The 17110-nt window shown below is 39.9% G+C and overlaps 1 protein-coding gene across 1 annotated transcript in view; it reads left to right on the forward strand.

Annotated features, from left to right (window-relative positions):
- RAB11FIP1 (RAB11 family interacting protein 1) overlaps nt 1–2856 on the forward strand; it is a 28192-nt gene extending 25336 nt beyond the window's left edge. The window contains exon 6 of the mRNA XM_069986794.1: nt 800–2856. Coding sequence (XP_069842895.1) covers nt 800–1009 — 210 coding nt within the window. The 3' untranslated portion in view covers nt 1010–2856. The remainder of the gene's footprint in view (nt 1–799) is intronic.
- Nucleotides 2857–17110: the final 14254 nt, after the last annotated feature.

The raw sequence follows: 17110 nt of genomic DNA on the forward strand, positions 1-17110 counted from the left end.
GGCTATAACCTTTTTACAAAGGTGTTTATCTAACAGTAAACTCACATATGATCGCACATACTATTAGGCTATGTTCACACTACGTAAGCTCTGTAGTAATCACGGGCGTTGTTGCCGATTTGCAACAATGGCCGTGATTACTATGGAACTTGCGTAGTACTGCAGGCTAAGGGAATCCCAGCCGGAGTATATACACATAGTATATACTCCGGCCGTGATCCCTAGCGGCGCCGCAAAAAAATGACACATCATTTTTCTGCGGCCGCTGTTTAATGAATAGTGGCCACAGAGAATCTATCAGTACACACAATGGAGCCAGCATACTCCCATTGTGTGCAGCGGCGGATTCGGATGCAGGCACGCAAGGAAGCACCCGCTTTCTAATTCAACAGCAGTGAGGATCAGAATGATCATCTCTGACGCCGGCCATTCCATGACCCGGCGGGGTCATGGAACGGCTGGTGTCTTACGCCATGTGAACATGGACTTGTACTACACACACTATTAATTCTGCACATACGTTAAGCTGGGTCCACTATGATTTTGAATAAAGGACCTTAGCTTTTAGGTTTCATGACTAAACATGACACATGTAGCCTTGAGATGAGAGATTATCCTTCAGAAACGTAGTTTGGCCCTTGTGGAGCTTCATCCTGCTATATATTTATTAGGGAACTTGAAATTGCAAGCATATGTGTACCCGCTAGATGCCAAGCAAGCAAGTCTAACAATTACTTTTCTTTGTTACCCGTGGCTTTTATACTTTACCTAAGTAGTCCTGTATTCTTTTCATTGACAGAAATATGACCCGTCGGATCCTGCCTCTGCCTATGCTCAGCTGACACACGATGAGCTGATCCAACTGGTACTGAAGCAGAGAGAGACCATCAGTAAGAAAGATGCACAAGTACGAGAGCTGGAGGACTACATTGATAACCTGCTGGTGAGGGTCATGGAGGCAACTCCCAACATCCTGAGAAGCGGCAGTAAGAAGGCCGGAAGGATCTAACTTCCCATTGGACTTATGCACTGAACTATAAACCTCAAGATAAAGCACACGATGGACTGAGTAGGTGGTAGTGGACAGTGCCTATCAGAAGGATATTTGAAGGTTGCACATGGCAAATGTTTGGTAACTGGATAAATGGTACCTAAAGGAGATTCACATTCACTTTATTCCTATTTCAATCTTCTTTCCCGGTCACGCTCCTATTGCTTCCGAAATTACCTTTATACATGTGTTTGGATGGGCGGTAAACCTTAGCACCTTTTTGTTTTCAGCACCTCTTGGTAGTAGCTGCACGTTCTTCTACCTTCCATATATTCAGAAGTGTTCTGTCTTTATATTAAAAAGGTACTGATATCTTCCTACAAGCCTAAACTATATTTGCTTCCATTTTCACTGGTCTGCTGTAGCCTTATTAGTCTATCACTATGGTGGAGAGTGCATGGTACCAGGATCGGAGAACGGCATTAGTAAGTGTGAGTTGTGCGGGTATTCTGTATGTGTATATTTATGTGCCTTGTAAATAAGAAACCTGTGCTTTTCTATACCTGGGCCATAAAGTGCCTTCCTCATTGCAGAGAGATATATTTCTATTTGCATATCGATATTTTATCAAATGTATTTTTCTTTAATGAACAAATTTTATACTGATGTGCACTAATAAAGTGAGGGTCCGCTGCAGAAGAGACCGCCGTAGTGCAAGGACAATCTGTACTGGAGACTTTATTAGACTGTTACAGAGTTTTATTGCTGTGTAGCAAGATGTTTTATTGTAGCTTTCTGTGCCAGGCTGATCCTATCAATCCTGATCCTGAAACAGAAGTCCCTCTTAAAGTCTAATTGATCTCTTTTATATGTAAATGAAATTGTATTAATATAGAAAGCATCTAGTCACTGTGAAGACTGACGCGTATGAATGATTGGCTTCAATGGGAAATAATGGGTGCTCTATTATCAGATTTAATGGATGCTGAATTAAAGGAATTTTACTGTATTATAACTATGGATACTGGGTGCACTTCACTAATGTATAGTATAATAAGATGTCGCCCGCTTGACAATCTTAACTATTTATGCCACATTCAGGCTGTTATGGCCGCTGGGTGATTTTCAGTGTCAGAGGAGTACTCCAAAGAGTAAAAGCCGAAGACCTCTCCAAAGGTTTTATTGGGATTGGTCTGAATACTGGAGCTCACGTTAAAGGGTTTGAATAGATTAGAAAAAATAGCAGGTTTCTGTCAAACAGAACCACACCTGTTCACGGGTTGTGTGTAGTATGGCTACATTCACTTCAATGGAGCTATGTTGCAAATCCAGACAAACTGAACTGGTGTGATGACTGTACTGAAACAAAGCAGCCATGGTTTTCTAGTCCTGGACCTAAGTCTAAGTGCCTCCCACTGTGCTGCCTCCTTTTAAACCTTACATTTCAGGAAACATGACTACCAATGTGCCTTCTGAGACCACAGAGGCCCTTAGGTGATCGGTGCTTGTAGACTTGTTACATCACTGTGGCTTAAAGGGGTTGTCTAGGACTTTTGGAGATCACTGCACCATACAGACAAAAATCAGGTACATACTGGATGAACACTTCTAGGCTGAATGATCCTGCTACTCCCAGGTCACTGATCTGAACACATCTGGTTGACATTGCTCCTGTGTTTTTACTTGATGAGTACTTTGTGCTATAATACAGAACAATTGGTTTTAAATGGCTTCCATATTGCTGGGCACCTGCTGGCCCCTCTAGCTGCACTTTATGAAGTTTATACTGATACTATCAGGTGGAATATTTTATTTTGTAGTGATGATGTATTTATAAAATTAATAAATATGTATTGTAAATCTGAGAGTGTTCTGTGTATTTTCCTCATTTATACAATTCTTTACATGATTGCCCAAATAACATACAGTATCTGCCCATAGACGCACACTGTGGTTAAAGGAACCCAGACCAGGAATTTTTAATTGGTCAAATTTGTTTAATTCTCACTTTGAGGAAACTATGATTCTGGTTTGAATCAGACCAGTGAATTTAAAGGGGTTATCCAGCGTTAGAAAAATATGGCCACTTTCTACCAGAAACAGCACCACTCTTGTCTCCAGTTTGGGTGGGGTGGTCAACTTAGTTCCATTGAAGTGAATGGAGCTTAATTGCAAACCACACCTGAACTCGAGACCAGAGCAGTGCTGTCCCTGGAAGAAAGTGGCTATGTTTTTGTAAAGCTGGATAACCCCTTTAATAATCTCTGCACCCCTGAAGACAGGACTCATTGGGCAGATGGGATGCAGGAGGTCTCTTTACTGAAAAAACAAAAGAGTTTCAGAGGCTCGACTTGGTAAGACCCTTCCCGTTAAGTGCCTAATCCCACCTCAGCCACAAATAGGAGGAGGATGAGGAAGAGAATACAGTGGTACCTCTGTTCTCAAACTGCTCTGAACTTGAACAATTTGGTTCTCAAACAATATTTTCAAGGAAAATTTGTTTCAGAACTCAAACGCTTGCTCAGTTCCCAAACATTTTTTCAGCCCCCAGTCTTTAAGTCTTGTGTAAAACCACGCTGTGACACACCACAGATTGCACAAAGACACAAAGAAATTGTGTTTGTGGCATCAATGTATGGCTGCCCTGCTTTGTGTTCCTCTAGTCCTACTGTATGGTCTGTACCATCCAGCTCCTCCTGCTGACACCATGCACCTGCACTATAAGGCTGGGTTCACACTACGTATATTTCAGTCAGTATTGTGGTCCTCATATTGCAACCAAAACCAGGAGTGGATTAAAAACACAGAAAGGCTCTCACACAATGTTGAAATTGAGTGGATGGCCGCCATTTAATGGCAAATATTTGCTGGTATTTTAGAACAACGGCTGTTATATTGAAATAATGGCAGTTATTTACTGTTATATGGCGGCCATCCACTCAATTTCACCATTGTGTGAACAGATCCTTTCTGTGTTTTTAATCCACTCCTGGTTTTGGTTGCAATATGAGGACCACAATACTGACTGAAAGATACGTAGTGTGAACCCAGCCTAAAGAATGAGGTGTGAGGATCCCTGTGTGCACTATGTGGATGCTGGAACCAATTAAACACATTTATATTACTACTTATGGGGAAAAACTGCTTGGTTCTCATCCAGCCTTCCAGAAAGGACTGTGGTTAAGAACATAGTTACCACTTTACCTGCTAGCTGCCATCACTTCTCTTGAGTAGCACCAGCCATTTCCCCAGCCTCAAGAACCATTGAGTACATGCTGAAGTACACCCCCAGCACAGCTGAGACTTTGGTGTTCAAGGCAGCACAATGTGTGTGGTACTGCCATCAAGTCCCAACATTACTTTTCTATGTTACTAATCTCATTTCCTGCAGCACTGCAGGTCCCACACTTCCTCCTCTATTATGCTTCTAGCCCCACGTTTCCCCCCCTAGCCTTGGAAAGACTAGTCCCACAGAAATATCTGGTCCCCAACATATGCAGTACCCCAAAGACACTGAATCCCCCCAGTACTTGCTACTGTGTAAAGAGGGTTAGATTCCTTGTGTGTCACACTGACTTCTAAGTTCAATTTATTCTAGGTCTGATAAGTAGAACTTCAGACTAGAATTCACAAAATGACACCAACACACACCAACTCACAAGGAGTCATAAGAGCGGAAACCTCTAGGGGAACCTCTAGCAGACAAGCCTTTTTCTCTGGGCTGGGGGTAAAAAGAAGTGGATGCAGCACTGGTCCCACCTCCCCCCACAGATAAAATAATGACAAAAATTATTATACACTATGGTTCTTGGAGCAGCCTCTGAGTGATTGGATAGCCACTGTATACTGTGTGACGCTATATGTGTATACATCATGTAGGAAACAATGTGATAAGGTGATGCAAATCTGTTAATCCTGTAATGAACAGAAGTGGTGACCAGTCACAACGTCCCTCCCACGTCTGACTGTATGGGAATGAATGGCAGGTGGATGGGGATTATCATTTATTACCATACTGTAGTTACTCATCTGAGATTTGGAGATAATTTGTCATGAGGACACATGCAGGTAGTCACATCCTAAGGAACTGCGGCCCTGTGCACAGTAAGAAAGGGGCTTGTAAATACAACCATATTCAGGATCTGTACTGAGAAAGATGTGAGTGTATGCGCACAGAATATGGAAGCGTGCTGCAGTATTAATGGTATTCTGGGATTTACAGTCATTATCCCAAGATTTAGACTTATGACCTATGTGATCAGTGGGCGACCAAATATTGGGACCCCACTGATCATAAAGCCATGGCTCCCTTGTCTCCTGAGTGTATGGCGCAGCCGCATGATCAACCACTGCTCCATTCACTGTCTAGAAGACTAATGAAAGATAGCTGGGTGCCATGCGTGGCCACCTTTGGCTGTTCCATAGCTGGTGAATGGAGCAGTGCCTGCCACTTCTTTCACATGGGAGACCCCAGTGTGCATAGATAGCGGATACTTTAAACCTTGTTGGGGTATAAAAACAAAAAATATATTATATATTACTGAGCATGACTACTCAGCAGAGCTTAAACATAAGGAACTTTGTGCAACAGGATGTTCGTAAAGGGTGCAGAAGACTAACAAGTTGCATAGCTTGGCTGTTGTTTTATTGAAAACTAACAGACGACAATAAAAACCATAGGTCTCCGCCATTAGCTTTCAATTTAAAGGGCTTAGAATTAGAAAAACATAATTGCTTTCTTCCAGAAACAGCGCCACCCCTGTCCTCAGGGTGTTTGTGGTATTACCACTTGGCTGGAACTGAGCTGCAATACCACATACAGACTGCAGACAAGAGCCATGTTTTCTAATTCTGGATAATCCTTTTAAGCAGTAACTCTCTGTAGAAATAGTTTTTTCGTGGCTCTGCAAACCTTTAGGGCGAATAAGTAAAGCGTTATATACCTGCCAAGATTAAATAACTACTTCTAGGGATAGTTCTCTGTCTGCAAAGTACTGTAAATGGTCAATACATTGTACAAGCACATAGAGTGGGGCTGGAAAATATCTCTGCCCCAAAAGGAAGAATCTAGTTCCACTAAGTAAGTAGACTGAAATAGGGGGCAACATATGGCTAACATTTGGCTGTGGTCTATATCACTATTAGGGTGGGTTCATACTGAGGAATTCTCGCGGATAATATCCGCAGAATTCCGCTGTCTGTCCACGCGCACGGCCGCGCACCTTTCCGCCCGCTCCATAGACTCCATTCTATGAGCCGCCGTATTCCGCTATCCGCCGAAAGAAGTGACATTATACATCATTGATGATTGCATTTATTCCCAGGTTCATTCACAAAACACGGTGGTGGTGAACAGATGTAGAGGTATTAGCTCAGGGATAACGGGAAGGCCACAGGAGACAGGCCATGGATGTTAGGATTGTAATAAGACATGAGGGACGGACATGCTTCCTGTAGAAAATGGCGTTAGCACCTGTAGTTTATGGCTCGCCGCAGTAGGATGACATCAGAGAGGTTTCTTTATAAAATGGAGATTTATTGCTTCTTCTTTAAAAGTAGTGAAATTACAGAATTGAATAGAAAAGAATATCAGAGAAACGTCTTACAGCCATTAGTGTCCTTAGTTCATATGAGTCCTTTGAAGTGAAGGGTTTGTCTTACAAATCGTCACGAGCTTCAGGCAGCTGTTGCTTCACTCAAGCATCCTGGGAGACATTCCTTCCTTCACGCTTCCATCATGGATTCCTCACGCTTACATCACAACCTTCTCCTTGAAGGCTCTGGATCCTTCTTGTGACATAGGGCTCATACCTTCTGTACAGCCCTGATCCAACCAACCTCCATCTTGGTAACTACCATCTTATATAGGTTCATGACTCACTATCAATGTCATGTGTGTGGGCGTGTTCATTATACTTGAGTGTTTGTGTCTGCACATATATGACCATAACAAATATAGAACTCTTTCTCTATACATCAGCATAACCTGTTTCCACTCATGGATGTATAGTTATCGTGCTGTGTACAGCCTTAACACCCTACATAGTCATGGATCCGTGAATAGTGCTGTGTACACTTATGTATCTATTTCCAACTTATACACGTCTCCTTAGTATAGAATATGATATTATAATGTCAGTATTACAATCACTTTATACAGTGAATAGTGTTGTGCTATTATGGTGAGGTCGGCAGTATATATATGACTTACATTATATTATACCAAGATATTGTTCATTGTAAAACACATCATATTTAACATTTCCCACTCTTGAGGATGAAATACATTGTATTGACTCCTCAATGTATCTAGACTTTCCAATGAACAATACCTTTTATACATTAGAGATCACGGAATCTTCTTTCTTCATTCTTCTTATAAACACACAGACAACATCTATCACTTTAATAACAAGTCTATGGAAATTATCAATTTACCCATAATAGATTTGTAGCATTTAAATTATTATGTTATGAGAAACTGTGATTTGATTTTATAAAAAGATAGAATTCTAGCTAGGCCTAGTCTAAAAAATGTATCTTCTTGCCTTCATCTGGATCCATGGATACCTGGTAGTTCAGATGACTTTACTCTTCTTGGTGTAACAAAGTCTTTAGGTTATACATCCCTTTGTTGTTAATTAATCAAAATAAGATTGGCAAAGTCTTTTGAAAAATAATTCCTTCGCTGAAAAAGTAAACAACAAAATGAATGTCTTAATATTATCCCTCATACAATAATCCATCTCTTTTCCTTTGCATGGTAAAGAGTCATTGAGTCTTTGTCTCTCTGGAATTGAAGCTGTCAGCTGACACCTGCTAGGCTACTGAAAAAAAACACATAAAGAGTTAGCACTTCTTGACCCCCCTTGTTTGTGCAAACGACTTCCTCATTTCATCTGACTTCTGTAGTCTTTACAAGGGTCATCTTTAACTCTGTAACGTCAGTACCTAGAGCAGACATCTTGTAACATAACACAGTCATTTCTCATCCAGATTGTGGAGATAAAGATTTAGCTTATAGCACAAAGTCCATTGTTCTCAGACTTTAGGAGCAATCTTTTCCAACATCTCGCTGAGGATGATAGAATCTTGTATAACTTACACTTGATAAAAGCATAGTCCAGCAACCATCACTTACTAATGCCATCTTTTGTCCTTTGCCATCATGACCACTGGAGGAGATTTAATGAAATGAACAAAGTCTTTTAAAACTCACTTGTAGACTTGCTGCTAGCAGAAGAGGATTGTGCAAGCAGAAGAGGATTGTGCAGACTTTTAAGCTTCCCTCACATTCTGCCCACTCGACTTCCGGTCATGGCATCTGTAGTTGGCTTGACATAGTTAAAAATGTAACAAACAAAAGAATGTCAATCATGAAGATACTTTAGCATAGTCCCAGGATAGATCACCTGAAGAAAGTTCAATAGCCATCTAGAAGCTTGTGGTACTAGAAGTCTCAGCATGCCAGTTGATCAAAGAAAAGAATAGTAAAACAATCCATGATTTGTCTGTTCCCTTCAAGTGCTTTACTTGGATAAGAATTACAGCTCAGTCTCTTTCTCTGGCTACTGATCAACGCTGGAAAAAATCAAAAATCTATACAAAAATTCTAAGCTTTGATGTCTTGATTGAAGATCTACTTTTTCTTCCCTACCCTACACCAAAAACTTGGTGATTATTACTATCCTATGATAATCACAGTGTACCATAGCATATCACTCTATTTTACCTTAACTATTCCCATATTTATTTTACTCAAAAACCTCATTTACCAGAATGTTCATGTATGTATTCAGTAAGAATAGAATATGGTCTTGCAATAGTTAGATCACTTTAAATTATCTTAAAGCATGAACTTGGTGTCCTTATACCTAAAGATGTTTTCAACATTATTCAGATAGGATAAATAACATAATGTTTCATTCAATGAATATGTCACAAAAATAATACTATCAAAAGTCCAGACTATTGTAACCATATTCAGTGAAGAAGCATTACCACAATTTACCAAAAATATAGTTTGAATGTTTTTACCTTTAAAAAACACCATTCCTAATCAATGAAACAATATTATTGTTATAGACCTTGTTTTCGTTAAAAGTCAGTGTGCTTTCACATGTTCTTATATTATATACTACTTCCTTTATTTACTGGAACACTATCACCACATGTATTTGCTATATTTATAAATAATACCGCAATATAATATTATTCACCTTCTATAACCACCATATTTGTATGAGTGAATGAAATATTTTATGTGATATGTCTTGCTATTCTTGGCAGACAGTTATCTTCTTGTAACCTGAGGCAAACATCAGTAGTATCGTAGTTCTAATGAGAACACATTAAAAATAAACATACCCAAATGAAACATAAGGTTGTGTGTATATATATGTGTGTGTATATATTCATACTGTTATCAAACACATATGCTCATAGATATATGCACACACTGTGTGTTCACACATTTGTATTTGTGTATTGGACTTCTCAACTGAAAGAACTGAAATGACACCATCAAATAGTCCTGTAAGAAACTGAAACAACATTTGTTAAAGAATGAACTTAACCTTCTGATAATAACATATTTATAATGACATGATTAAATATAACCCCTAAACCATAATGTATCGCTGAAAATGTGTCTTTGTATATTATTTGGATAAACATCAAATATATATATATATATCAGTGTTCTTATGATGATACCCAGGATAAAATATTGTACACTTAATATTTCTCCTAATATTATCTCATGTTTAACCTTCTTAACAAATAAGACACTTTACCTTAGTAACATGATACATCCCATCACACACACACACGCGGTACCATACACATACTGAGCAGCTGCTATAACACATGTCACACATCACTTATACCTGACATGTGTACATTCATCTCAGAGGATTTTCACATTAAGTCTCTTCTTAAAAAATAATGCGCATAAAAACCTTAAGTATATTCCTAGGATACTTCTAAAAAATAGATGTTTAATGGATCCAACAAGTCTTGGTGTATTGGTTGTACCTCAATATACCGATTCTTCCATGTTGAAGAAAAATATAGGCCTTTCTTTAAAATATTGTTTTCACAGACGAAAACATATAGACATGAAACACGAGAGGGTGAGAGAGGAAACATGTATACAAATATATCTGTATTAGTCTCTTATAACTCTAAGGACATTCCAGGCCCTCCTGTTCCCATCAATCACTTATCCAAACACATGCCTATACTTGCACTGAATGAGAATAACATGCAACAGTACAATACATTGTTTAATCTCAGCAAATGCAATTCCTCTTATATTAGTGACAGATTTTGTTATGACAAATTAGTTACATCATTAAAAAGCATTGCAGGCTAACACAAAACTATTACTTTACATTCCATCATTAACCACAAAAATGCTCATACTCTTTTTTGTGAAGATTCTATAATGAGAGAAAATATCATTAGAATCACATATCATACATTTAAGAATTTAGCCATTGGGAGTGATTCCTGAAATTAACTACTAAAGTTAATAACAAATGGAAAGGTAATAAGTACAATACAGAATCCCTGTACATACATATCCTGACCTCTGAGAAGTAATCCATACACTTATTTATAGCCTCTGACATTTAAAAAGAATTCCTAGGGGGAGAAAGGTTATTAGCTTAAACCATATACACTGTATATATCTATACCAGTTACACTTTTAAAACTGTCATTAATTCCCTTTCTATGTTCTCAGGATCTAAACTATGATTATAAGTGCTCCGGAATCTGCTGGTGCTATAAAAATAAAAAATATTATTTTTATTATTATCCTTATTATGTATTAATTTGCATAGCATTATACATATTAATAATATCTCATATATTACTAATAATACATAATTACTACTTTTATTCCGTAATTAAATAACTCAAGTCCTTAGTACAAAGCCGGGTCCGTTACCAGTAATTAATATCTTTCACATATCATATGAAACATCTAGCCAATCCCTATTCCAGGTCTGAACACTTCATGATTTAGAAAATCATTGACTATATGAAATGCATTTCTCAAATATTGAGGTTCTCCTAATTTATGCATTTTCCTGATCTTGTTATTTATGAGTGCAAGCATGTCAGCTTTGGAACCATTTGGTACCAATCTGTCTTTGCTTGACAGCTCTGTGACAGGCCGAGGATCACGTATCCTTGGTCTCTCCCTACTTTTAGGTGTCTGAACAGCTGTCACACTCACTCCTGAATCATTTACTTTTGACATTGTCTCAAAGTAAGATTTGGGTTTTACATGAATCTTTTTACGTCTCTCTAAATAAATTTCATCATTGAAATATGTTTTAGAGATGCATGGCTGTTTTGACATTTTAATCTCTTTTTGTGGGATTTCTCTGTGGGACTTTGACTTACTCTGCCACTCCTGCCGTCTGGCGATATCGATTACCTTGGCAGCTTCCAAAATAGATTCCTTGTCAGATGCCAATACTCTGGTTACAGGATCTAAGAAATTGAACTTCTGTATAAAGTTATCTTTTAAATTGAACAAATTAGAACAAATTGCTTTATATGCTCTTTGGTAAATAGACATGAATGTAAAAGTACATTCGTTCCAGCCAATTCTTAATTTATTCAAAATGTCCAAAGTAAGAACCTCTGTAGCATTGCAGAGTAACCTTAACCGTCCTACGTCATCAAAATGTAACCATTCATCATTGTCAAAACACTTTTTTACTTCTAGGCATCTACTTATGTTTACTGGTAGCCAAAGTCTAAACAATTGGTTTTTTTGCTCATTTGATAGATCAAATTTCTCAGCAAAACTCTCAAAAATGTCTGCATTCCTGCATACATGCACTTTCTCATCATATGCAGGTAAATCCTTACTTAGGTTTATCAAGTACCCTTGTAACCTCAGTTTTAAGCTGGCTTCCTTTATATTTAAAAGTTTCTTCTGAAAAGAACTGTCTTCAGCATGGCCCATTGACACATTCTCTTCAGAAATACTACACTGCGTAGCTGTGTCTATTTTTGGATCAGTTACAGTCGTTACACTAGGATCCATACATTGTACAACAAAAGAATGATAAACATTCACCAAATGTGCAATGTTTCTTAATCTTAAATCTTCATCTAAGTTTCTATTCATAGCACTACATTGTGAATACAAATGCATCCATGCTATACTTAAATCTGGCTTATCACTAGACTTTACTGTACATTCTACAGTACATTTCCCAATAGAAGATAAAGTTTCCATACTTACAAACTTGTTCGTGATCATCAGCACAGTCACGTGTCTGGATTCCCGTTGTCCTTCCTACTGTCCTTAGGTTCTCCGTGTTCCGAAAGCTTGAAACGTATGTCTCTGGGGTCTCGACTCTTCCCCCCTGTTCAAGCTAAAGGAGCTTGGTATGGCTGGCACGCCAACTGTAGAAAATGGCGTTAGCACCTGTAGTTTATGGCTCGCCGCAGTAGGATGACATCAGAGAGGTTTCTTTATAAAATGGAGATTTATTGCTTCTTCTTTAAAAGTAGTGAAATTACAGAATTGAATAGAAAAGAATATCAGAGAAACGTCTTACAGCCATTAGTGTCCTTAGTTCATATGAGTCCTTTGAAGTGAAGGGTTTGTCTTACAAATCGTCACGAGCTTCAGGCAGCTGTTGCTTCACTCAAGCATCCTGGGAGACATTCCTTCCTTCACGCTTCCATCATGGATTCCTCACGCTTACATCACAACCTTCTCCTTGAAGGCCCTGGATCCTTCTTGTGACATAGGGCTCATACCTTCTGTACAGCCCTGATCCAACCAACCTCCATCTTGGTAACTACCATCTTATATAGGTTCATGACTCACTGTCAATGTCATGTGTGTGTGGGCGTGTTTATTATAATTGAGTGTTTGTGTCTGCACATATATGACCATAACAAATATAGAACTCTTTCTCTATACATCAGCATAACCTGTTTCCACTCATGGATGTATAGTTATCGTGCTGTGTACAGCCTTAACACCCTACATAGTCATGGATCCGTGAATAGTGCTGTGTACACTTATGTATCTATTTCCAACTTATACACGTCTCCTTAGTATAGAATATGATATTATAATGTCAGTATTACAATCACTTTATACAGTGAATAGTGTTGTGCTATTATGGTGAGGTCAGCAGTATATATATGACTTACATTATATTATACCAAGATATTGTTCATTGTAAAACACATCATATTTAACACTTCCACATAGACATTGCATCAGCGTCAAGTACTGAATGAAGATGGAAAATGATTCACAATGGGGAATGCTCCGGCCTCAGTATGACAGGATGAATACAAAGTGCAATTTACACAGCTTTGCCTCCTCGCTCTGTTACATCGTCCTGGATAATAAACTGCCTTTTTTTCTTTATAATGTGTTCAATGCAAACTGTGAAAAAGAGAATGAGAAATCTGTCCCCTATGCACCATGCCCACCCCCATAACCCTTGCTCCAGCACCTGGGGGCAGAGACATCTAGGGCTGGAAATGTGTACTGTGGGTGTCTATAAGTTTGGGCGAGGTACTTTTTGTCACCTGCAGGCCATGGCCAGTACTTCACAATGTTCCAGTGGTATTCTGGCTAACACTGGAGCATGGTGGAGCACTATGTAATGAATATATGGCATGGGTAACATGAGTCTTTGCTGGAATGTCCCTTGAATCCCATTGTGTGCAGCCTTTTCTTAAACAGATGCAACAAAACCCGGTGTTTCCCAGACTAGACAGGTTCTCAATTTGCATGTTAAGAACCAGGACGTGTGTTTAGATCCATACAGATGTAATGTACACCCAGGGCAGTGTTAGGTGCTAGCAGGTATACAATGTACTGAGTGACCTAGCTGTGTTTCCTTATAGCAATAATGAAGAGGAGCAGAGATGGCTGCTAATAACGGCAATTATTATGCATTATCTTATATCTAGTTCAGTTCATTTAGGTGATGTGGGTGTACAATGCAGGGTAACCTCATACTCCATGGCCTGCACCAATCAGAAGGGGACTACTGAATTAGTGTGACCACTTTCTTTCAGAGACAACACGATTCAGGTGCGGTTTGCAATTAAGCTCCATTCACTTCAATGGAACTGAGCAGCAAAACCCTGCCCAAACTGACGAGAGGGGCTGTCTCTGGAAGACAGAGGCCATGTTTTTGTAGCGCTGGAGAACCCCTTTAACTTCCCCTGGAGCACAAGATTGTATAATGTCAGACTGGATTTTACGTAGGTTGCCCCTGATAGTTAGTTGGTGTAAGGACGTCACAAACATGTTCAGATGAAACTATTTAGTCTTTTCACAAAATATTGGATCTCTCCCAGCAATAAGGCACTGTCTTTACACAGTCATCCCACAGCTGAGTTGTCTGTAGGTGACTGTAAGAAGGAAATGTCCACTGTGTATGTGTGCGTGTGTATGTATGTGTGTGTGGGTTGGCCCCACCAGTGTCCGGATGCAAAGGAAACCACTTTCTTTTGCCACAATGCCCTCAGCGGGGTGGAAGCGTCAAATGCAGATAGTGGCTCAGTAGCCAAAGGGGACCTAGGTCTGGCCTGAAGCATGGTAAGGTCCTCTTGGGGTACAATGCGGTGCTTGTAGACCAGACATGTCAAACTCTGGCCCGCGGTGCCATTATTTTTGGCCCGCCTAGGAAATCCGATATTCCCTAGAGCTGGCCCGCCGATAGGACACTGTAAGAGATTATAATATGGGCGGTCTTCTGGACCACCCATACTATAATCCAGGGTTTCTCAACTGGGAAAGGGGGGAAAAAAGAAACTTTTGATTTTAGTGCCAGGACACTACTGGCGGACTGGCGATAGGATGGCAACTCCCCTTCCCTCCCGGATTGCACTCTCCCTGGCTCAGCATCGAGTGATGGGTCCCGGATGGAAAGTGCGGGTGCTATGCGCCCTCGGTGTCAGGGGCGCAATCGACGTGATGCACTCTGGTGCCAGGAACGCTGCAGGCCACTCTAAAAGTTCCACATATGCTGCTTGTGCGTTTCAATGAATATCAAGGTTGGCCCGCGAGTTTGTCCAAGTTTTTAAATTCGGCCCACTGTCTATTTGAGTTTGACACCCCTGTTGTAGACCTTCTCAATGTTTCCTTCTATCCTACTTCCTTTCTTTTTCTGTAAAGATGAGCAAGCTGTTTCATCAGGAGATGAACTTCACTTTGCATGATGCTGGTTCCCTTCTGGATGGGACAATGCGATTACATGGACTCCCCTTACAGCCAATATTAAAGGTATAGTAACAAACTTAATAGTGCAAACACTGTGAATATCAAAGTGCACAGTTAGAATTATGAGAATAGAGCGTAACAACTTCTGACAACCAACAGTCTATGCTGATGAAAGACATAGTGGGACACTGCATGTACATTATATTATGCTATACCATGCTGACCATTCACATGCGTGCTGCCCCCATCCACTGTTCTGCTAGGGATAAAACAGGAGTGTTGGTGTAAGAAGCCCAGTAGTATTGCTAGTGGGAGGTACCATGTTAGTATCCACTACCATGTAGGAGAGGACCTACAAAACATATATGGTGCTCACATGAATGGTGGTTCCCTAGTCTTGTCTATATGACAGGTGGCTACCAGGAGGTTATAGCATTCATAAAAGGTGTAAGGAGCAGAACCAAGATAGAGGTACTGTAACAGAGCCTCACAATCGCAGCCGACCAGCCAGCCTGGTCAAACACAGCGTAACTAAGAACGGTGTCTCCATGTGGGAGCCATTATACTTTTGTACATGGAAGAACCCCTGTCATTAAAATAACATTAACCTGATGACATGTCAAAAGTTATTGATCGCAACAGATCTCACTGTGAGAGATAGAACGGGGGATTGTTGGAATTAGCCGATCAGGAGATACAGCTGGGGAGTGGATGGCCCATCTGACGTGCTCTCTCCCCACCTATATCTCCTGATAATCTTCGGGTAAAATGCAGTTTCTTTATTAGAAAAATCTTTACAAAACAGGAATGCAAAAAACAGTTTACGCGTTTCAGCGCTTTCCACGCCTTGGTCACAACAGAGTATATCAGATATACTCAGTTGTGACCAAGGCGTGGAAAGCGCCAAAACGCATAAACTGTTTTTTACCCGAAGAATGGGTGCTGGACATTTTTCATATTCCAATATAGTCAGTGTGGTCCATTGGGCACCATTAGTGTCCGTCATAGGCCAATATTTTCCCTGTTCTTCAGTGGCGGGGCAGAACAACAGACACGAAATGTGCAATAATCTGGAATATCTGATACACTGGCACTAAGCCGACCATACCTGAAACAGTACTAAGAACTTGCATCAGTTACAGTAAAAAGAAAAAAAGTGATTTTTATTATTTTTGAGTCCTGAAAGTCATGTTCGTGAGACCTTCTTGCTTTTGCATCTGGTCAGATCAGACTGGTTTTCCTGGGTTAGAGTAGAATGGAGATGTATAGAACTGTGAGGTAGGCAGCTATACAGAGGCATCACAGCGTGTATCACACACACAAAGGCTGAAGGAACCTGTACATCTCGTAGACACGGTGGACAGCTCTCTATACAGTGACTGCAGGAGGGAAGCCATATACTGTAGATAACCTCACCTGTGACACCTCACATAGGAATCTCACCTCACCTCATTGCCGCAATAACAATCTCCTCTTATAATTATTCCTTTTGTGTTTCTCAGGACGGCGTTTCTCCTAAACAAGCGGAGCTTTCTTCTCATGGTATGGCACTAAATTGTTCTGCGGTAAGAAGTACTTATCCACGTGAGATGGTAAAATAATGATATTATCGGAGGTAAATGGCTGTTGCAATTCTATCTGACCACATGTCATCAGTCTGTCAGGATGAAAAACACTTTGTGCTGGGTTCACACTACGTATATTTCAGTCAGTATTGTGGTCCTCATATTGCAACCAAAACCAGGAGTGGAGTAAAAACACAGAAAGGATCTGTTCACACAATGTTGAAATTGAGTGGATGGCCGCCATTTAATGGCAAATATTTGCTGTTATTTTAAAACAACGGCTGTTGTATTGAAATAATGGCCGTTATTTACTGTTATATGGCGGCC

Source organism: Dendropsophus ebraccatus, chromosome 1 (assembly GCF_027789765.1).
Source record: "Dendropsophus ebraccatus isolate aDenEbr1 chromosome 1, aDenEbr1.pat, whole genome shotgun sequence".
In the NCBI taxonomy this organism is placed as follows: domain Eukaryota; kingdom Metazoa; phylum Chordata; class Amphibia; order Anura; family Hylidae; genus Dendropsophus; species Dendropsophus ebraccatus.